At 39.5% G+C, this 24,172-nt stretch overlaps 1 protein-coding gene across 2 annotated transcripts in view; it reads left to right on the forward strand.

The window, feature by feature from the left end:
- Positions 1 to 23,245, forward strand: part of wdr33 (WD repeat domain 33) — a 37,143-nt gene extending 13,898 nt beyond the window's left edge. The window contains exons 15-23 of one of the 2 annotated variants that reach the window (XM_059502249.1): positions 17,176 to 17,328; positions 17,442 to 18,179; positions 18,285 to 18,348; positions 18,471 to 18,714; positions 18,814 to 18,885; positions 20,091 to 20,236; positions 20,325 to 20,426; positions 21,880 to 22,077; positions 22,164 to 23,245. In XM_059502249.1, the coding sequence (XP_059358232.1) occupies positions 17,176 to 17,328; positions 17,442 to 18,179; positions 18,285 to 18,348; positions 18,471 to 18,714; positions 18,814 to 18,885; positions 20,091 to 20,236; positions 20,325 to 20,426; positions 21,880 to 22,077; positions 22,164 to 22,333 (1,887 nt within the window). In that variant the 3' untranslated portion in view covers positions 22,334 to 23,245. The remainder of the gene's footprint in view (positions 1 to 17,175; positions 17,329 to 17,441; positions 18,180 to 18,284; positions 18,349 to 18,470; positions 18,715 to 18,813; positions 18,886 to 20,090; positions 20,237 to 20,324; positions 20,427 to 21,879; positions 22,078 to 22,163) is intronic. The other variant, XM_059502250.1, reaches the window with a different exon arrangement.
- Positions 23,246 to 24,172: the final 927 nt, after the last annotated feature.

The following is a 24,172-nucleotide window of genomic DNA, read 5'->3' on the forward strand; positions in this document are numbered from 1 at the left end:
GCGGGGAGCGCGAGTGGGCGGATCTTGGCCAGAGCGCAGAGCGGCAATTTCAAAAGGACGGTGGACGGAGCGTCGCATTTCCCGCTCCAATTTCGCTCTGCTCACACCACGAGTCTGAAGCATGCTCATTCAAGCCTGACCCTGAATCCATTAGTCTTGCACAGTCATCAACAGTAGACTATTTTCAAGCAAAACTCAGCTCAATAATGGGGTTCAAAAAGTAAAATGAGAATTCATACAGGTGTAGCCTATCAATATAAGTCGCACTAAGACTGCTTTAAAACTTTCACTGAGACCTCAAACAGAAAGCACAAAGCCTGTCTTTAAATTTGATTTCGTTTTGTATTAATTGTATCTTAATTTTAATCAAGGTTTCATCAACCAATTGTCTGGATTTAATAAGAAGTAAATAGAAAATGGATAACCACGATACGAAGGAGCCGGTGTGAACCTGGAGTTTGTCTCATGAATGAACCGAAACTCAGCGTATAGCCTACTTGCCTCACAGACCCGACACATAGACTATATATAAAGCTTGAAATGTCTACTTTTAAACAAAACAATTCAAAACGAAAGAAAACAGACTGCTCTCCCTCTCGTATGAAATGTGCATTTCTCTCAGGCGCGTTCACTACTGCGAAGATCACGAGTCAGCAACTTTCTAGCCGACAGACATATAAAAAAATTAAATGTCTTCTGCTATATTTTACATATTCATAATCATTAATTTTGCCGGTTCGTTGTGACAGCTTTTAGGTGCCCTTAAATGTAACATGAATGCATCAGCACTGAAAACATAGAGATTTTTTTTCTTTTGGGGGCATTTTGTTTGACATGCATGCCAGCTTTCGCTCATCCCACTATTAAAGTAAATCTGTTCTTAAACGAAAATGTATTGGCCGTCTTATTTCTTTTTTGTGGGATGTCCAATTTATATGTAGAAATGCACATTTGCAAAGGTGACTTAGTATGTTGTCGTATAAGTGCGCCTTTTAATTTTGCTCTGCCAATGTGGCTCTTGTGAAAAAAATAGTGAGGATCACTGCACTACAGAGTAAGGCGCTCGCTCACTCAGTACACGCTGAAGGCTCGTTGCAAAATGGCTTATGCGTTTAACAGACCAGAAATAGAAGATCCTCCAATAACCAACAGGTCTGGTGTTTGGGTGCACTTTGGATTCCCTGTTAAACGCATTGGCCATTTTGCAACGCGCCTTCAGCGTGTATTACTGAGTGAGCGAGCGCCTGACTGAGTAGCCTAACATAAACATATAAGTTGCTGTTTTTTTCTTCTTCGGGGGTGTCAGGGGCGTTGCCTGTTACGTCGTTTGGGTTATTGGGCTACCTTGTTGAACGCATATCATTATATTTCACTTTTTTTTTATTTTCCTAATATAATTAATTAGTCCAACAAACCGTTCGGTCCATAATGCGTACCGAACCGAAAGCCTCGTACCGAACGGTTCAATATGAATACGCGTATCGTTACACCCCTAATATATATATATATATATATATATATACACAGTACAGACCAAAAGTTTGGACACACCTTCTCATTCAAAGAGTTTTCTTTATTTTCATGACTATGAAAATTGTAGATTCACACTGAAGGCATCAAAACTATGAATTAACACATGTGGAATTATATATGGAATCATATACATAACTAAAAAGTGTGAAACAACTGAAAATGTCATATGCTAGGTTCTTCAAAGTAGCCACCTTTTGCTTTGATTACTGCTTTGCACACTCTTGGCATTCTCTTGATGAGCTTCAAGAGGTAGTCACCTGAAATGGTCTTCCAACAGTCTTGAAGGATTTCCCTGAGAGATGCTTAGCACTTGTTGGTCCTTTTGCCTTCTGTCTGCGGTCCAGCTCACCCCTAAACCATCTCGATTGGGTTCAGGTCCGGTGACTGTGGAGGCCAGGTCATCTGGCGCAGCACCCCATCACTCTCCTTCTTGGTCAGTAGCCCTTGATGCCTTCAGTGTGAATCTACAATTTTCATAGTCATGAAAATAAAGAAAACTCTTTGAATAAGAAGGTGTGTCCAAACTTTTGGTCTGTACTGTGTATATATATATATAAATGAAAAGACAAGAAAAGAAGGAAAAGTGCTAGCATTAGTTGGTCAAGTGCTGGCGAAAAAGATGAGTCTTTAGATGTTTCTTGAAAATGAGTAAAGACTTAGCTGTATGATTTGAGATTGGGAGGTCATTCCACCAGCTGGGCGCAGTCCAGGAGAAGGATCATGAGAGTGATTTTGAACTTCTTTGGGATGGCACCACAAGGCGTCGTTCACTTGCAGAGCGCAAACTTCTGGAGGGCACATAGGATTTAACTAGTGAGTAGGGTTGTAACGATATACCGCGATATAAACATGTACGATTATCATACCGTGTACATTTGCTTATCTACGGTATTGAGAGAAAATAACAAACACAGAATCTCACCTGCGCCTAGGCAACAACGTTCCACCTAAGGGGCCGTTCACATATCGCGCCTAAAACACGTGGAAAACGTTAGCTGCTTTCTGATTTTTTCCCAAAGCCTTCTGGCACTTGCGCTCTTGAGGCGTCTGCCGTTGCTAAGCAACAATGACCCGCTCTCTCCATGAAGACGCGGAAATTTCAGCAATGGATAAATTTGCAGCACTAAAAATTGTTTGCAGTAGCTCTGCTACTTGATTTATTTAAAAATGGCAATCCATATACAGCTATGATCAGCTGTTCCTTCATCTTGGCTGAACTTTCAACGTTGTTACGGAAAAGGTGAGAAAGCTACATGACCTGCGGTGCACTTGCGGCATTATGAAAAGTTGAGATGTTTTAAACTCGATGCGGTGCAGTATGGAGGAATTATTGGGTCAGATTATAAACTAAAAGTCTAAAACTAAAAGTCTTAAACCAAAACTAAAAATCTAAATTTGAAACTTAGTCCAAATTGAAAATTAATTTGGTATTTAGGATTGGGCATTTGGTATTTAGGATTGGGCATTTTCTATTTAGGGTTGGGCATTTGGTCATTTAGCCATTTAGGGTTGGGCATTTGGGGATTTAGGATTGGAATTTGGTATTTAGGATTGGGCATTTATTCATTTAGCCATTAAGGATTGAGGATTGGGGATTTAGGATTGGGCATTTGAAGATTGAGGATTGGGCATTTGAGGATTGAGGAGTGTATGCAAATTAGGAGGCGTGGCCCAAATACTGGAGGCTGGGTTTGAAATGGCTGGTGCGCAGAGGCACCTTATGGACAGCAGAGGGAGCTCCCAGTGTTAAGGAGCACACTAACTTCAACTTAATGACAGCTTTGTAACATTTGTGGCATCAAACACAAAGTCACCAGTGAAAGGAGGGCTATCGGTCTGACGACGAGAAAGCAGCAGACAGTGCAGCAGGTAAGATGCTAACATTAGCTACTAGTTATATAAGCTGATATTGCTAACATGCTTTAGGAGGGTATCATTATAGAAGTAAAGCTACTCCGTTACTGTCCACCACTGCAGACACGACATATGACATCAAAGAGAGTATGCTTATGCTTTTGAATCGCAATAAATCATAAACCGATCAGTCTTGAAGTGTGCAGCGCCGGTTCAAGTCAAACAAGTCTAATTTCTTTTCTCTCACAATCTTTATAAAGTGTATATAGGCTATATAGCAAAAAAAAACAAGACCATCTAGTGGCAATGTGAAAGGAGTGTATCTACTAATGTCAGAGGGGTTAACCGCAGTTTAAAAAATAAAACAGCATGTCCCAATATAATAATACCCTACTAAAGCATGTTAGCAATATCAGCTTATATAACTAGTAGCTAGTGTTAGCATCTTACCTGCTGCACTGTCTGCTGCTTTCTCGTCGTCAGACCGATATCACTCCTTTCATTGGTGACTTTGTGTTTGAGGCCACAAATGTTACAAAGCTGTCATTAAGTTGAAGTTATCACACAGTCCTCGCTCACACTCACTCGCTCCATTTGGATTCATTACAGTGTGCTCCTTAGCACTGGGAGCTCCCTCTGCTGTCCATAAGGTGCCTCTGCGCACCAGCCATTTCAAACCCAGCCTCCAGTATTTGGGCCACGCCTCCTAATTTGCATACACTCCTCAATCCTCAAATGCCCAATCCCCAAATCCCCAATCCTAAATGGCTAAATGATTAAATGCCCAATCCTAAATATCAAATTCCCAATCCTAAATCCCCAAATGCCCAACCCTAAATCCTAAATGGCTAAATGACCAAATGCCCAACCCTAAATAGAAAATGCCCAATCCTAAATACAAAAAGCCCTATCCTAAATACCAAATGGCCAATCCTAAATAGCCCCCCCCCCCCCCCCCCCCCCCAAAAAAACTGTTTTGATTGTTTAATACCGTATACCGTGAAACTGTATAACCGCGGTATTTTCTGAGACTATTATCATACCGTGAAAATCTCATACCATTACAACCCTACTAGTGAGGTTAGGTATGTTGGTGCCGTGCCAGTGGTCGTCTTGTAGGCAAGCATCAGTACCTTGAATTAGATGCGAGTGGCTACTGGTAGCCAGTGTAACCTGATGAGGAAAGGAGTAACGTGAGCTTTTTTTGGCTCATTGAAGACAACCCTCTCTGCTGAATTCTAGAACAATTGCAGAGGCTTGACAGTACATGCAGGATGGCCCGCCAGAGGAGCATCAGAATAGTCCATTCTGTTCTTGTCCAAGAGCTTGGACAAGAAGTTGAGTGGCTTGCTCTGACAGGAAGGGTCTAATCTTCCTATTGTTGTATAGGGCAAATCTGCAGGACCGGGTCATTGTAGCAATGTGGTCTTTGAAGCTTAACTGAAGATCCATCACAACTCCTAGGTTTCTGGCTGTCCTCGAAGGAGTAATGGTTGACGAACCCAGCTGTATAGAGAAGTTGTGATGAAGCAATGGGTTAGCTGGAATCACCACGAGTTCTGTCTTCGTAAGGTTAAGCTGAAGGTGATGGTCATTCATCCAGCTAGAAATGTCACTCAGACAGGCTGAAATGCGAGCAGCTACCGTCGGGTCATCTGGTTGGAATGAGAAGTAGAGTTGGGTGTCATCAGCGTAGCAGTGATAAGAAAAACCTTGCTTCTGAATGACAGATCATAATGACGTCATGTAGATGGAGAAGAGAAGTGGTCCAAGTACTGAGCCTTGAGGAACCCCAGTAGCAAGGTGTTGTGACTTAGAAACATCACCCCTCCAAGACACACTGAAGGATCTGTCAGAGAGGTAGGACTTAACCCACAGGAGTGCGGTTCCAAGGATGCCCATCTTTCTGAGGGTGGACAGGAGAATCTGATGATTAACGGTGTCAAAAGCAGCAGACAGGTCCAGTAAGATGAGTACTGAGGATTTTGAAGCTGCTCTTGCCAGTCGCAGGGCTTCAGTAACCGATAGCAGAGCAGTCTCAGTTGAGTGAAAAACATCTTCAAAGTAGTCCATGTGACATCAGAGGGTCAGTTAGAATTTTTTGAAGCATCGAAAATACATTTTGGTACTAAAATAGCAAAAACTATGAGTTTATTCAGCATTGTCTTCTCTTCCGTGTCTGTTCTGAGCGAGTTCAAAACACAACAGTTCAATGATATCCGGTTTGCGAACGAATCACTCGATGTAACCGGATCTTCTTGAACCAGTTCACCAAATCAAACTGAATCGTTTGAAACAGTTCTTGTCTCCAATAAGCATTAATCCACAAATGACTTAAGCTGTTAACTTTTTTTAATGTGGCTGACACTCCCTCTGAGTTAAAACAAACCAATATCCCAGAGTAATTAATGTACACGCACAGTACACTGACTGAACTGCTGTGAAGAGAGAACTGAAATTGAACACCGAGCCGAGCCAGATAATGAACAAAAGATTGACTCGTTCTCGAGTCAAGAACCGGTTGCATCAGTTTTCGGATCACCAGTAGTGATGGGAAGTTCGGTTCTTTTCCGCGAATCGATTCTTCCGGACATTTTGATTCAATAAATCGGTTGAAGAAAATGGTTCTTTGGCTTTTGCGCTCGATGTAATGACTTCATTGGCGATGATCGCCCTTCATTCAAGCCTTCAGTTTACCCGTGCTCATAACATTAGCACAGAATCAGTTCAGAATCAATCACCAAAAGAACCAGTTCAGTTCAGATGCAACCAGTTCAGTTCAGACGCTCTGTGTGTCAATGGAGGGACTGAGAGCTCTCTGACTAAATCTAAAATATCTTAAACTGTGTTCCGAAGATGAACGGAGGTCTTACGGGTTTGGAACGAGTTATTAATGACATAATTTTCATTTTTCGGTGAACTAACCTTTTAAGTAATTTGTGGATTAGTGCGTGCTGGAGACGCAAACAGTTTTCAAACGATTCGGTAAGATTTGGTGAACTGGTTAGACTGGTATAATAACTTTAACTGTCTATTTAAGCGTTGTGTTACGTATCGCGCTACTTAATTATAAATCCATGTCTGCATTTGTGATCTGAGAAACAACAAGCCTACTCTACTGCTCAAAACTCAAATCATTCGAATTTGAATCATCATTGGCAATTTACTTAAATCTAAAATATGTACTTACAGGCTATGAGTGAGAAGTGCCAGACTGTCCTTGCAAAGTTTGAACTGCCCAACTTTATAGAAACAGCCTTTGTGCAACAGACGTATCGCAAGCTACTGGTTCAGGAAACCGTCATCATCCTCCATAAAATGCACTGCACACATCTGAATATTTGGGTTGGACTGTTCTGGTAAAGTGTTAAAATTCAACTCAACTAGTTTATAGTCTTGTCTTCTTTTGGAAGGCCAAACAAAGTAGTTTCGCTTTAACAAAGGAAAAACACAGCGACTCCACAACATAGCGCCGGCGGCAACAGAAAAGAATAAAAGGTACGCTGCCTTTCTTCCCATGAACATTTGGTGGCATTATGCAAATCTTCCCACATAGTGACATAGAGATGTGGGGGCCTGTTAGACTGATCCATTTTAGGGGGGTGTGGATGAGCCTTAAATTTTATAAAGAATATCTCTTTGGATTTGAGACTTTAGTCTTTACAACATTACAGATATTCTTTATGCACCAAGAGCTTGTAACACTCCAAAGAGAAAGGAAAAATTGAAATCGCATCATATGACCCCTTTAATAGAAAGAGGTTTGCAGTGTGATCGTTAAGTTTACTATATATTAAAAACGGGTGGCCAACCTGCGATCCAATCCCACATAGGATGTGAGGAAATGGGGGATGCCCAGGGAACTCCATAGACCTTGAGAGCAGAGTGTAACTGAAAAAAGACAAAATATGATGATGCTGGTAAACAAAATTTAGTTCTTGAAATGAGTAGAGTCCTTGGTCACTGCAAGTTTTTATGCCCAATGTAGAACAAGAGGGCTGGAAAAATGTTGTGCCATAAGGGTGTGTTGTTAAAAAATTTGAAAGGTCCTCCTATCAGACGTTCCACCCTTTTCCAGATCCTAATATAATTGGCCTGTGTCAGCAAATAAAATATCTTGGAGCCTATATGGTTTAACCTTGTAACTTTCGATTAATCCCCATGAAGCTGTAGATGTAGATATGAAGAGCCTTTTAAGTTGAAATGAGAAATAATATAATTAAAGATTTAGCACAGCCAATCCTGTAAGTATAGGACGCTACAATGTGACAAGTTTTATTCTTGGTTGTTTACCATTCCAGATAAACTGGGAAATTATGTAATTGATCTCCTTAAAGTAACCTGAAGGAGGGGAAAGCGGCAGCATAGAAAAATAAAAATAAAGCCAAGGTAACATTCATTTTGACGTTGGAGGTTTTGCCTTGGAGAGACTTAAAGATTATTCCGTCTTTGAGTATCACTTCTGATGTTGACTAAAATGTCATTAAAATTGTTTCTGGCAATTTTCTGAATGTCTTCATATATGGTAAAACCCAAATAGATTAAAATCTTTAGTAGGAATAAACCAGGGGAAAACAACAGATTTGGTCCAATTTATCTTGTACCCCAATAGACTACTAAAGTGATCAAATTCCTTAATTATACCAGTTATTGACATCAAAATGATCTAAATATAAGATAATGTCATCAACATACAACAAAATAATATGATTATGCTCATGAATCGGTGGAATGTCAGATTTCCTAATGGCTTGTATTAGTGGTTTAAAAGATAAACAAAACAATAAAGGGGAAAGTGGACATCCCTGCCTTGTTCCACTCTGTAAAGGAAACGGTAGACTGTTTTCTACATCCTGGGAAAAAAAAGGCTCCGATAAGAGTCTGCAAAATCAAGTACATGAAACAATCGACGCATATTATCGGATGCGTGATGCCCCTTAATAAAACCAGTCTTGTCTTTGATTAAGTTATGAATAGCTTTCTCCATGCATGAGGCAAGAGTTTTAGCATAAACTTTTATATTGCATGGATTGAGTGATACTGGTCTGTAGTTGGAGCAATCTAACGGATCTTTACCCTTTTTAAGAAGCAATGATATGTGCCATACTTGATTTACAAAATTAACTAAATCCAGTAATCCCTGCCACATCCCATACTTCTAAATATAATTCAGGAGGAAGGCCAACTAAGCCTGGTTTTGCCCTTCTGAAAGCTTTTTAGTCAAGTCACCTTTATTTATATAGCGCTTTTAACAATACAGATTGTAACAAAAGCAACTGAACATTAACAACATTAAATAGGGAAATAGTGTCAATAAAGCAAAAAGGCAGTTCATCATTGAATTCAATGGTGAACACAGCGAAAACTTTACAGAAGATGAGAAACCGACTGCTCCCTCGTGACCTTTTGTAAACTGTATTTATGACAAAGAACTGCACAGATACGGATATTCTAACAATCTTTCGATAAACACATACCTTGTGTCCTCTGTGTTTGTTTCCGCTCGCGCTGCTCCGCCGCGGTCGAAAGACGGAGAATAATTAATAATTCCTGAATAATTATGTTCATAAAGAAATAAGGTATATTTTGTGTTGGATCATTACCTGTCTCATCAGTGCGCAGCAGACACACCCACCTAAACGATTATGTTTATGTATTTATGCCATGGTCTGTCTGAATACTCTATTTTGACTGGCTGGCAGGTGTTGATTAAATTTGTTTAACTGCACAGATAGTTCCAGGTCATTTTAATGTTCTATATTAATGTGCCTCCTATAATAACCATAGTAACATACAATGGCCCTTCATATGCTCTGACAGAAAGGCTGCATGTGCTGCTTACAGAGACACTAGGCTACTCACGCTGTTTAATGTGTTTGAGATATGCTGTCTTCCTGAATGCATAACTTATGCATGCATTTTGAGCCTTCTGGGATTCTCTGCTAAACATCACTTCAGTACACTAGCGCTACCGTGTGCATGTGCACCAAACAGACAGAGCTCAATTAAATAGGAACGCAATAATTCTGACTAAAATATACATTTTGCTGAAATATTTGTAGTTGGAAAATAAATGTGACATTGATAATCAACCAACCATGTCTGAATTACATTCAGGAGCACATAAGCTATATTGTCAACACTGCCCTGCGCCTGTATACAATACCTAAGCTTAAATCGATACATTATATTTCTCATCATCAAAAGTAACACTATGGTGCAGGTAGGCTACTTCACACATGCATCTCTTTCTAGCTCAACAGTTCATTCCAATAAATGTAATCTTACTGCACTACTTAATATATTTGTCTGCTCCATCTTATTTAAAGTTAGTAGAATGCTTCTAACAAGTATCTAACAAGCAGAGGTGGGTAGTAACGAGTTACATTTACTTCGTTACATTTACTTGAGTAATTTTTTGGGGTAACTAATACTTTTCGGAGTATATTTAAAGATGGGTACTTTATACTCTTACTTGAGTACATTTTTGGGGAAAAATCTGTACTTTTACTTCGTTACTGTGGGCGACGCTCCTCTCGTTACTTTATCTTAATGCAATAAATGTTATAAATGCATTAGTTTATTCCAAACGCACCGTCTACTTTTCTCTGGACAATGAGCGATGCAAACGAGTGAATTGGTTCATGAATCAGTTTGAATGATTCGTTCAGTTCCCTGCCGCACGCGCTGAGCGTCTGAAGTGGTTCACTCAGAGTTGTAACGTTTAACATCAGCAGCGTTGAAAACATGGCTATGGAACTGCACTGAATTGAAAGCAAATCTCCAAAGGCTATTATTTGCTTGCGATGGAGATCCTTATTAGATGAACTTGGGCTACATTCGATTACAGTACACAATACCACTGTGACATTAGTTTGTTGTACGTGTGTGGCTTATAACAGAGGGGAGTCAAGTTGAATGCAGCTTCCAAAAGACAAAAAATAGCTGATTAAGATTTTATTAATTTTAATACAATCACACCGGTGCGAGTACGTTCAGCAAGTCATATCATCAGCTGCTAAATTCAGATCTGTGTTCGCTTGCTGGCGCTGAGCCAGAGATAAATGCGTTTTTACAGCACTGCGCATTATAACGAATCACACATGATTCTTTTGAGCTTATTAAAGCATTGGCCAATCAGAGGCGTTCCGATGAGTCATCGCTAAAATGCCGGTGCTTCCTTCACTCGCTCACTGACTGAATACCTCTTTCTGGCGAATTCTCTCGTCAGAAACAACAAAGTGCAGATGTGTGTACGAATCTTTAAGATATTGATTTCACAGTGTTAACAGTTTCAGTGATTTTAATGGGAGTTTCTGAGAGTGATTGAAATCTAGACTGTCAGTGAAAATGATCTTTAGTAATGTAAATGTTATTTGCTCTCTTTCTGAACAATGAAAGATTAGTAGCAATATTTATATCACATTAACTTTCAATGTTAATTTCACACTTAATATAAGGTCAGTCGTATTAAAAATATGTTATGGCATGACACCAATATCTGTTACTTAAGTAAACAGACAGGGTTTAATAATAAATTACATAAATTGGAGTAAAGGCTGATGAAATATATACATTTATACACACACACACACACACACACATATATTACATACATTTTATCTATATATCTAAATAAAAATAGGCTCAGTATATATGACCCAAAGTAACTAGTAACTAACTACTTGAGTAGATTTTTTATCCGATACTCTTTTACTCTTACTCAAGTAACTATTCAAGACTAGTACTTTTACTTTTACTTGAGTAAATATTTCTAGAAGTACTTTTACTTTAACTTGAGTACAGTTTTTGGGTACTCTACCCACCTCTGCTAACAAGTTGTAACTGACGAAAATAACTGTCATTTTTATCATTCCAGTCAAATAATGCAGCTCAAATATTAACATCTTTAATATGAAAACTTGACTTAATTTGAGAATGCTGGAAATGACCATGGAATAAGCAGGATAAGCAATGGCAAACTGTCCATTAAATTATTCAAATTGTTTAATGCACAGCTAGCTGTTGATTATCCATTATAAGTTAGGCCTATTAATTGTAATTTCATTTCCATTATTCAAGCAACAAATAAATGATATAGCTAGAGAAAGAAAGCAAAGAACACAATTTCAACAGAGTTTTTTGAATCTCTGAAACCATAGAGTAGCAAAATGATTGATGGCAAATCTCACCGTGTATATATTTGTATGGTTCAAAATTATAGATTTTTCTTTTATGCCAAAAATCATTCAGATATTGAGTCAAGTCACCTTTATTTATATAGCGCTTTAAACAAAATACATTGCGTCAAAGCAACTGAACAGCGTTCATTAGGAGAACAGTGTGTCAATAATGCAAAATGATAGTTAAAGGCAGTTCATCATTGAATTCAGTGACGTCATCTCTGTTCAGTTAAATAGTGTCTGTGCAGTTATTTGCAATCAAGTCAAAGATATCGCTGTAGATGAAGTGACCCCAACTAAGCAAGCCAGAGGCGACAGCGGCAAGGAACCAAAACTCCATTGGTGACAGAATGGAGAAAAAAACCTTGGGAGAAACCAGGCTCAGTTGGGGGGCCAGTTCTCCTCTGACCAGACGAAACCAGTAGTTCAATTCCAGGCTGCAGCAAAGTCAGATTGTGAAGAAGAATCATCTGTTTCCTGTGGTCTTGTCCTGGTGGTCCTCTGAGACAAGGTCTTTACAGGGGATCTGTATCTGGGGCTCTAGTTGTCCTGGTCTCCGCTGTCTTTCAGGGCAGTAGAGGTCCTTTCTAGGTACTGATCCACCATCTGGTCTGGATACGTACTGGATCCGGGTGACTGCAGTGACCCTCTGATCTGGATACAGACTAGATCTGGTGGCTACGGTGACCTCGGAATAAGAGAGAAACAGACAAATATTAGCGTAGATGCCATTATTTTAATTATGTAGCAAGTACATAGGGTGTTATGGGAAGTATTCCCAGTTCCAGTTTACCTAATTAATGCAGCCTAAAAATCCTTTAACGGATTTGGATATTAAAAGCATATTAGTATGTCATGTGTAAGCCAGGTTAAAGAGATGGGTCTTTAATCTAGATTTAAACTGCAAGAGTGTGTCTGCCTCCCGAACAATGTTAGGTAGGTTATTCCAGAGTTTAGGTGCCATATAGGAAAAGGATCTGCTGCCCGCAGTTGATTTTGATATTCCAGGTATTATCAAATTGCCTGAGTTTTGAGAACGTAGCGGACGTAGAGGATTATAATGTAAAAGGAGCTCATTCAAATACTGAGGTGCTAAACCATTCAGGGCTTTATAAGTAATAAGCAATATTTTAAAATCCATATGATGTTTGATAGGGAGCCAGTGCAGTGTTGACAGGACCGGGCTAATATGGTCATACTTCCTGGTTCTAGTAAGGACTCTTGCTGCTGCATTTTGGACTAGCTGTATTTTGTTTACTAAGCATGCAGAACAACCACCCAATAAAGCATTACAATAATCTAACCTTGAGGTCATAAATGCATGGATTAACATTTCTGCATTTGACATTGAGAGCATAGGCCGTAATTTAGATATATTTTTGAGATGGAAAAATGCAGTTTTACAAATGCTAGAAACATGGCTTTCTAAGGAAAGATTGCAATCAAATAGCACACCTAGGTTCCTAACTGATGATGAAGAATTGACAGAGCAACCATCAAGTCTTAGACAGTGTTCAAGGTTATTACAAGCAGAGTTTTTAGGTCCTATAATTAACACCTCTGTTTTTTCAGAATTTAGCAGTAAGAAATTACTCGTCATCCAGTTTTTTATATCGACTATGCATTTCATTAGTTTTTCAAATTGGTGTGTTTCACCGGGCCGCAAAGAAATATAGAGCTGAGTATCATCAGCATAACAGTGAAAGCTAACACCATGTTTCCTGATGATATCTCCCAAGGGTAACATATAAAGCGTGAAGAGTAGCGGCCCTAGTACTGAGCCTTGAGGTACTCCATACTGCACTTGTGATCGATATGATACATCTTCATTCACTGCTACGAACTGATGGCGGTCATAGAAGTACGATTTAAACCATGCTAATGCACTTCCATTAATGCCAACAAAGTGTTCAAGTCTATGCAAAAGAATGTTGTGGTCAATTTTGTCAAACGCAGCACTAAAATCCAATAAAACTAATAGAGAGATACACCCATGATCAGATGATAAGAGCAGATCATTTGTAACTCTAAGGAGAGCAGTCTCAGTACTATGATACGGTCTAAATCCTGACTGGAATACCACTTTTTCTAGTATCTTGGACAGAAAAGGGAGATTGGTCTATAATTAACTAGTTCTTCGGGGTCAAGTTGTGGTTTTTTGATGAGAGGCTTAATAACAGCCAGTTTGAAGGTTTTGGGGACATATCCTAATGACAATGAGGAATTAATAATAGTCAGAAGAAGATCTATGACTTCTGGAAGCACCTCTTTTAGGAGCTTAGATGGGTCTAACACACATGTTGTTGGTTTAGATGATTTAACAAGTTTATACAATTCTTCCTCTCCTATAGTAAAGAATGAGTGGAACTGTTCCTCAGGGGGTCTATAGTGCACTGTCTGATGTGATACTGTAGTTGACCAATTTTATCTCTAATAGTATCGATTTTAGAAATAAAGTAGTTCATATAAAAGCTTTATTTTTCGTTAGTTAATTTAGCCACTGTATTGAATAAATACCTGGGGTTATATTTGTTTTCTTCTAAAAGAGAAGAAAAGTAATTGGATCTAGCAGTTTTTAATGCTTTTCTGTAGGATAGGTTACTTTCCCGCCAAGCAATACGAAATACCTCTAGTTTTGTTTTCCATTTTTCGGGCTGCTCTCTTTAGGGTGCGAGTATGCTCATTATACCATGGTGTCAAACTGTTTTCCTTAACCTTCCTTAAGCGTAAATGAGCAACTGTATTTAAAGTGCTAGAAAAGAGAGAGTCCATAGTTTGTTACATCATCAAGTTGTTCTGAGGTTTTGGATATGCTAAGGAATTTGGATACATCAGGAAGATAACTTAAAAAGCAGTCTTTTGTGGTAGAAGTGATGGTTCTTCCATACTTTGTAACAAGAAGTTGAATTTACAACTTTGGCTATATGAAGTTTGCACAAAACTAAATAATGATATGAGATATCATCACTTGGCTGCATAATTTCAACACTATCAACATCAATTCCATGTGACAGTATTAAATCTTGAGTATGATTTCGACAATGAGTAGGTTCTGAAACGTGTTGTCTAACCCCAATAGAGTTCAGAATGTCTATAAATGCTGATCCCAATGCATCTTTTTCATTATCAACATGGATATTAAAATCACCAACTATTAAAACTTTATCTGCAGCCAGAACTAACTCGGATGTAAAATCACCAAAGTCTTTAATAAAGTCTGTATGGTGCCCTGGTGAGTAAAGAACATGTTCCATTAATATATTTTGTACGTTTCCTACCGTAAACATATAAAAACGTAATATTTGATTAGTAATATGCATTGCTAAGAATTTTGACAACTTTAAAGTCGATTTTTTCAGGAATTTCTTTTTTTTTTTTGCTCTCAGATTCCAGATTTTCAAATAGTTGTATCTCGACCAAATACAAACTTTAGTTTGTAAAGTTTATTTATTCAACTTTCAGATTATATATAATTCTCAATTTTTATATAATGCACTGCATTCCAATTTTACTTCATATTTATAAAATTTTGTTAATAAGTACAAGCAGTCAGATATATGAATACAAATTATTTCAGAAAAATTCAATATTTGTCATGTAATTCATATGGGTACAATATTCTTCTATTAAATCATATTGATATTCGTACTGTTATTAAATTGCACAGTTTAATTGGTAAATTTATTTATTAGAGACAGAAATTCAACAAACACACACACTTGTTAGGCTTTATTTGTGCACGTAACTTGAATCGATCTGTGTAATGTGTTAGATGCCTCTTTCTACGGAGTGTCTTTCACAGGGTTTTGGCTGATATATTTTTTATGAACCACAAGACAGCACTGTTTTCGAGACACTCGAACCTTTGAATTAGGGGTGCATGATATATATCGGCAGATGATTAATGCACATCTCGTCAGTAAAAGCTGGTTCTCTAATCTCAGCGGTAAATTCCATCAGGTGTGTGATTTCAGAGCATCTGTTACTACATGGAGCTGTTAACTGACAAGCTGCGCAAATCCACGTTCATTATCAGCTTGGATTTGCACAGCTTGTCAGTAGGGGTCATATTATGTGATTAAGTTTTCCTTTGTCTTTGGAGTGAAACAAGCAAATTGTGCATAGATGAGATCCCTGAAGTTATCCCTGAAGTTTTGATTTTGAAGCTCAAAATCAAAGAGATATTCTTTATCAAAGTTAAGTCTCTGCCAGGCCCCCCTAAAATGACTCATTAAAACAAGCCTTCACATGTTTACGTCACGATGTGGAAATATTTGCGTAATGCCGCCCAAATGTTCACGCAAAGAAAGAAGGCATGGTTTCAGTAACCGAAGTTAATGTTGAAGCAGCTATGTCAGGGAGATGCTGTGTGTTTCTAGGCGAAAGCAAAAGCACTTTATTTGGCCTTCCAAAAGTAAATGCATTTAGGAATCTTTAAGATTACTTAAAAGTTACAACAGAAAAGCAATTACATTTCCAATGAGTGCTTCCGGTATTCGGCCAATCACAATCCACTGGGTCACTTGGCCAATCAGAGTAGACCGCTTGTTGGAAGGAGGGACTTTGTAGAAAACGACGCCCCTGAGAGAGGCGGGGCATAGAGGACCTATAGTAATGTACAGTATTTTGTACATGTATGTTTTTTGAACATGTAAGCATGTCAGCATATTCTGTTATACCAAATACACAAAATAATACATTGCATAGGTATATTCTTCATCTGTAAATGTAAAAAAAAAAAAACAATGGAAATATTTCCGTTTTGCTGTCAGAAGTGAAATTAGTTTCTTCTTTAGTGATTCTTTGCTAATCTCCAGAGACTTCATTTAGAACGAGAGCCGCTGTGCGCATGTGCGCCAAACAGACAGAGCTCAATGAAATAGGAGCGCAATAACTTTGACTAAAGTATACATTTTGCTGATATATTTTTTAGTTGGACAATAAATGTGACTTAGAATTTTAAAGTGCAAGTGTATTTGCATGACAGCACTGACTGTAAAGTGTAATGGGTTATTCAAAATACCCTTTTTACTCAAGTCTGTTAATAAGACTTATTTTCATTTTTAGTTTAGTAACTTTAACTTATTAAAAACAAAAGTTTTTAGATTGCAGTGTTACAATGTAATGTGATTTAAACCTTTTTTTGCACATAATATATGCCTACATGGAGTTTTAGTAAAAGTGTACTGGAGTTTTTTTTCCTTTTTTTTTTTTTTTTTTTTTTAAATGGCATAAAAAAAAAACTAAATAGCAAAAACTAACTAAACGTTACGGTAAAAAAGTATATCCCCACTCCAACACCCATAATCCCCCACCCCCCGCTGATGAATCCAAGGTTGGCAGGTCTGATGATCTTTAAAAAAATCATATAATAATCATACTTTAAAAGTATTCAGTAATTAGTCATATAAAACATAAATTCCAAACAACAATATTGTGGCCAGTGAAAATGCTGAGTGGCTAGTAAATTTAGAAAACCACTTGCCACAGTACCTAGTAAGTAAAAAAAAAGATAATGTCAAGCCCTGACTGCCAGCCAGTTTTTGGTCTTATAAGTTATAATTTGGCTAGATGTGTGTTCCTCACTTTTTGGTTTACTCATTAGGCCTGGGCAGAGAATAAGGTTCCAGCGATGCCTCCTGGAGAGGTTCCAAAGGAAAGGAAGGATGAGAAGACAGTAGATTGCAAAAAGAAGACCCAAGCAGAGATTGAGCAGGAAATGGCTGCCCTTCAGTATACAAATCCAATGTTGCTCGAGGTCTGCAAATATGACATATGCAACTTGTGCATTGTGCTGTAAAACTGTAAATAACACTGTATTATGCATATGCATTGCTTAATTTATTAATAAAGAAATTGTTTTGCCCATAGCAACTGAAGATTGAGCGAATGGCACAGTTACAAGAGCAGGGAATGCCTCCCCCTGCTGGACAGTCAGGGTCAATGCCACCCTTTCCAGGGCAGGGTTGTCCGATGCCCCCTACAAAACAAGGGTTCCCTCAGTCCATGCCTCAACAACAAATGCCACACAACATGCCTCCAATGGGACCCGGTGGGATGCCTGGTCCTTTCATACCTCCAGGCCAGATGGGTCCACCAGGACCTCCCATGCACCAGGGTCCCCCTCCTCAGGGGATGATGGGTCCAGATATGCATGGACCTCCACGTCATCCAGGCGCTCATAGGAACATGGGTCCCCAGGGTCCTCCTGGCATGCCACCTGGCCCCAGAGGCATGCAAGGACCTCCCCCAACAGGAATGCCCCCAGGTTCTGGTGGACCTCCAGCAGGTATGATGGGACCACCACCACGTGGACAAGGGCCACCACAGGGAGGTATGATGCATCAGGACATGAGGGGGCCTGTGCCTCATGGAAACATGATGGGCCCTCAGGGACCCATGCCAGGGAGTATGATGGGACCTCCATCCAGGACGCATGGTAATATGCAGGGTATGGGAAGTATGCATGGAATGGGGCCTCCTCCAGGGGGTATGCATGGGCCACCAAACAATATGCAAGGGCCACCGGGAAACATGCAGGGCCCTCCACCATATATGCAAGGCAAACCACCACACATGGGTGAAGGAAACCGTGGACAGTTCAACCAGGTGAAACAGTTGGGATAAACATCAATAAATGTTTATGACAAAAAGATGTAACTAAATAAAAGTCAGGGTAGACTCTGTTGCTGAAATGATATGCATGTCTTTCAGGGACAGAATCCTGGGCCTCAGTCAATGATGCATGGAATAGGACAGCAGGGTCCTAATGGAAAAGGTAATACTCAGTGAACAACTCTTGTGGGAAGAATAGTTATTCATGTGCAAGACAATTTAATCAAGACTAGTATGTGAGAGTTCATAGTGACTTGTTCATGTTTCCCTTTCTGTTTTTGTCAGGAGATGGTCCTCGAGGACCACCTAACCATCAAATGGGACCCCCACCGGAGCGACAAGGCCCTTGTCAGAGCTCAGATGGAGGCCAGTACTGGGGTGATGATGGAGGTTATCAAGAGGGATGGAGAAGAGGCCCTGGAGGTCCTGGGCAGGAATACTCTGTAGGTCACAGAGGAATCTCTGGAGGCCCATGGGAGGGCCAGGAAAGGTTTTCCTCGCATGATGGAGAGTATATGGAACATGACCGGTATGTTTCATTCAAAGCTGATTAAAGCTGATTTTGTTCAATTGCCAGAGTCCTGTGGATTAAAATCTGAAATTTGTGCCTTGTGACACATCTTTACAGATATGATGGGTATGAGGACTCTGGTGAGGAGTTTGACCAGAGGCAGAGACGGTCATCACATGGAGATGACTCGTAAGTGTTACATGCCACCTGAGATGCAATCCACAATTAGCTTAACTGTGTACTGACAGAAAGAAAAAATAACTACTTTTCAAAAAGATTAAGCAATCATTAAGTTAAGTGGTTTAAGTTTATTTATCTGTATTTATATATTCTGTGGAAGGCACAGGACCAAGAAATCAGTGTTTTAAATAGCTTTCCTACCTGCCTGTCAACGTATGTATCTGCATACCTCTGCGCACCGTTCACGCTAACAGAACGCATCATTAGCGCATTCAGACAGAGCTAGAATGGCAGACAAACATCAACAACCCAGTCATCTTTCCTGGTATTGTAGTACTTTTAAAGTTTTCTTGCTGGTAAATGACACATGATGTAGCCCAGCGGTTCCCAATTCCAGTGCTCGCGCACTTTTTTTGCATTTCTCGCTTAGTTAACACACCCGATTTAGATGACCAACGTGACCAACCTACATGAATGAACTGTGTTCCAATCGATCCCTACACCTTATTCATTGCTCCCTACTCCCTGGGCAGGGGTTTACTTTATTTTGGAACGTGGACTGGAATTGCGAATGCTGATGTAGCCTATTTTAGTAATGTTGTTTCTGGTATTCTGGTCTGTGAGAATAAATATGTTCAGGGGGTGTGGCTTTGGACAGCAGTTGCAAGGAGGGTGGCACGTTCGCGTTCAGTGCTATCAGGCTAATGTTAGCATTTTCCAAGATCTCCTATTGCACCTTTAAGTCAAGGGGATGCTTCTGGCTGTTATGTCTTGTGCAAAGTTGAATGTTCAAAACTTGTGGTAAAAGTTATACTCTTCTAATCATAAGCCTGTACAGACATGTTCAATAAATTCACACTATGACAGCTTTGTGATACTTTACCTGTCGCTGCAGAAGATGATGCATGGTATTCAACTCACGTTTGACACAAACTTGTGCAGATACCTTATGAACACCCTGAGTCCTTTCTCTCGCTTTTATGAGCATATTCCATCATCTTAAACTGGTTCTTAAAAGCAAAATTGAGTGTTGCCACCAAGTTAACCCACCAATTTGGAATTTCTACCAAAATAATATTTAATTGATAAAATAATGGCATTAAACCTTTATAAACATGCAAACCTTTATAGGCAGAATTGTTGATCAGCTTTGACCAGCATTGTCAACTGATTGATTATTACATGACCTTTATTGTCTGGCTCTGAATCTGTAGATACCGGAGGGGTGGCCCAAGTGGTCGTGGTGGTATGGGTGGCTTCCAAGATGAGTATGGTGGAGATGAAAGCTTTGATTCTCAAGACGACATCGGCCAAGGTTGGGGAGGAAGAGGAAGACCGCGTGGTGGGCCACCAAGAGGAGGTAAAACCTTTTCCATTCACCCGTCCATCAACTCACCTTGCGTCTATTAAAACTGAGGTGTCAGGTTTGAACATGACATCTTTCTTAGGTGGTGTAGGAAGAAAGGGGCTTCTCCCAACTCCTGATGATTATCCCTGTCACTATGAAGGAGGAAGAAACCAGGAGGGCTGGGAGGGAGGGCGAGATTCAGGTAGAAGTGCATGAAGGGGATGCCAATAACTGTTCTTGTTGTTGCAGTGCAGTTAGACATGCTCGATCTTATTCCTATTCCTTCACTGAGGCCATAAAGCTAAGTGCACACTACATGATTTTAGCCCACATTTTACAGTCACAGACCATTTTTGAGATCTGCAACAACAAAAAAATATCAAAGCCAAATTGGAAAACAAGCTTGTTAGGTATGAACATTCCAACATGTTCTATGATTTGCCTCTGAAACAAAAGCAATGTAGAGAGCAATGGCAATAAATTATCAATGAGAAGGTGACAGAAAACCATGGGTTTCAAAATTCAATCTTTATCTGCGTACCCCCAGGGCATCCAAGATGTAGGTGACTTTGTTTCTTCAGTAAAACACAGAGATTTTTTAACACAAACATTTGCAGTCTGTCAGTCTTATAATGGATGTGAATGGGAATTAGTGGCTAAAACGTACAATAAAAAACATACACAAAAAAAAACAAATTAAACCCTGTGGCTCGTGACGATACACTGATGTGTACACATACACATCAATGTATCGTCACGAGCTACAGGGTTTAATTTGGTTTTTCTTTGTGTATGTTTTTTTTTTTACTTTTCAGCCATGATTCACATTCATTATAAGACTGGCAGACTAAAATGGTTTGTGTTAAAAATCTCAGTTTGTGTTATACTGAAGTAACAAAGTCACCTACATCTTGGATGCCCTGGGGGTAAGCAGATAGGCTCTATCCCTATCCCTTTAAGCATTATCAGTAAAATTAGATGTAGATGATAACGGGATATAGTTTGTGGGCATCCTTTAACTTAGATTTCTTCATGAAGAACAGAAAGCCCTTGTTGCCCATGTCTGTCTTAAACATTGTATTGCTCCATTTTCATTTCTGTCACTTTAGCTTAAATGGAACCTAAGACTGCTATTGGGGCAGCCACTTAAATAGTTTGTCGCTTTTTTGGATGTTTCATGAGAAAATATTTTAAACTCTACATATTAAGGACTGATTTATGTGATTTGCCACAAATTTGAGTGTACATTGTCAACACTTCATATAGTGCACAGGTGTCAAAACCATTTCCTGAAGGGCAACAGCCCTGCAGTTCAGATTCAACCCTAATTAAATGTCCATGATCTAGCTAATCAAATCCTTCTGGATTATTTGAAAACTACATGGTTTGTGTGTTGGAGCAGGGTTGAAACTAAACTCTGCAGGACTGCAGCCCTCCAGGAACTGAGTTTGACACCACTAATATAATGTGTCCACCTATGCCTCATCAAGACAACGATTGTTGCATAATATCAAGAGTAAAGCTGTTTGGCTATTGTTTTTTTTTCCTTAGTCGTGTAGCATACACTTGGCATAAACGTTAGTAAAAGTGTTGCATTGTTCAAGCTTAACATCAAGGATCCAAAACAAATCATGCTGGTGTGTATGTGTGTTCAGGTCATGAGAGTTATCGGGATGGTCAGCGGACAGACCACAATATGCATGACAGTCCTTCTCCAGCCAGTAGAGAGCGTTCCTCCTCTCTACAGGGCATGGATATGGCCTCGCTGCCACCACGCAAACGGCCATGGCATGACGGACCAGGCACTGGTGACATGGACTCCCCTGGTGCAGGGCCTGATGACAGAGGACCAGGTGGGTGATGGATAAATGACAATGCTTTGTTTTAATGTAAAATATGTTAGACATTTTGCATACTTTTATTATCTAACACACCATAGGTCGACTACCACCAAGAGACGAAGGTGGGTATGGGCCTCCAACACGGGGAGGAAGAGGTGGTTGGGGCCGTGGTGGGCCGCCCAACCCAGGTGGTTCTGGTCCTAATGTGGGTCCAAATATTAGGCGAGGGGCTCCACGTGGTGTTATAAGGGGAGGTCGCGGACGGTAGAAATAGTCACACCTGCTTTTCTGGGCACAATGGGGTAAAACTGACTACAGTGAAGACAGGGTAAACAAAGAACCACACATGGCTACAATACCAGCTTCCTTGAGGGTCTGAACAATTATGCAGGCTTGGACAGATGTCTGAAAGCACATAAGTAAAATCAGCATGAAACCCTGATTGGAGGCTAAGGTTTAGCATTTTCTCTATGATGTATTGGATGGAAGGTGGTGGTACCAGTTATCCAGGGCCAGATGTTTTCATTGCTACCTGCTTGGTGTAAACATGATACATGGAGCTTGTTCTGACCTTACGTCAGTACTGAGAAGAATAACTGATGTAAGAGGGGCGCTCATCGTAGTGCTGTGAGGAATATCTTTTGTAATGGACTGATTGTGATACAGGAAATTGTATTTGTGATTCATGGTATGACTCTGTAAAATCTTGAGACATCACTTTCCCTGCACTGAGCAACTGACCTGTTTTGATTCATTTGGAACAGTGTGTTGAAGTTGTACCAGCACCTGAGCCCCTTCTATTTTTTTTATTTTTGGCTTTAATGCTTCTGATGTATGAAACACAAAATGTTCTGTGTACCATTGATTTACTCAGTCAGATTCCAGCAAATACAATTCAGTATAGGTAAGGGCCAATGTTGCAACAGGTCTTGTGGACTATGTCTATTACTAGAGAAAAGTGGACTCTTGAATGTTTCATTCCCCCAGTGTCTCAGTGCTGTTTATTTAATTTCATTTTTATGTAAAATAATGGATATAATCTGTCTGTAACCTTACCAGGCTACTTTGAGTGACAAAGTTGCAGACTTTGTTTCTATGTGTACAGTTTGTCACAAAATGTCATATTGTTTTGTCCTTTTTTTGTATGAAACCATAATAGACTGTGCAAAATTTATGTAAACTTTCTCTGCTCTTGTCATTTCTTTTTCACCCACTCCTTAATGGTTTTTCTGACACTGATGACAATTCTTGAAGGCAAGGTCTACCTTTTTTCTGTATTCCTCTAGAAGTGTGGTCTCCCAAGCCTGAGATTCTTTATTGTTCACGTCTTCTCATTGTGAATTAGCAGGCAGTTCACAACATTTACATTTTCATAAGCAGTGGAACTCAATACTATACGTTAACTCGCATTTCCAGTCTCCCACAATTGCATGTGTATGACTGCCCTTTAGCTCCCTGTAAAAAACAACAACTTATTTTTAATTAATTTGATTGATTCAAGAGTGCTGTTTAGAGTTGGATCTAAACTTGGCAGAAAGTAGGTTACCGGGAGAACACCGGTCTAGACCAAATTTTACATAAAGGATAATCTCTAAAGCGATCTATTATTATTTTTCTTTAAGCCAACCATTGCAAATGGCACTAGTTTCTGGTTTCTATTTATGGCATGGGGTAGCTCTGCCCACACCGAAAACGCATTTTCACAAAACATTAAGCATTCTATCTGTCAAAGCATCGTGGAAACACAAATAGAAGGTGTGTTAGTTTTAATGTTTCATGCCAAAAACTGTCAATTGTCTCGCAATTAATCACTGCTCACACAAAAGTCACTTTTAAAACGAGTAGCTTAACTGCTAGATGACACAAAATGTGTGCTAGGAACATTTTTGCCCTTATGCAAACCTTACGATTATGTGAATTCCTATTGAAATTACAGGATTTTACCTACCGTATTTTTTGGACTATAAGTCGCACCTGAGTATAAGTCGCATCAGTCCAAAAATACGTCATGAGGAAAAAAACATACAAGTCGCATTTATTTAGAACTAAGAGCCAAGAGAAAACATTACCGTCTACAGCCGCGAGAGGGCGCTCTATGTCTTCAGTG

Source organism: Carassius carassius, chromosome 20 (assembly GCF_963082965.1).
Source record: "Carassius carassius chromosome 20, fCarCar2.1, whole genome shotgun sequence".
Taxonomy (NCBI): Eukaryota; Metazoa; Chordata; class Actinopteri; order Cypriniformes; family Cyprinidae; genus Carassius; species Carassius carassius.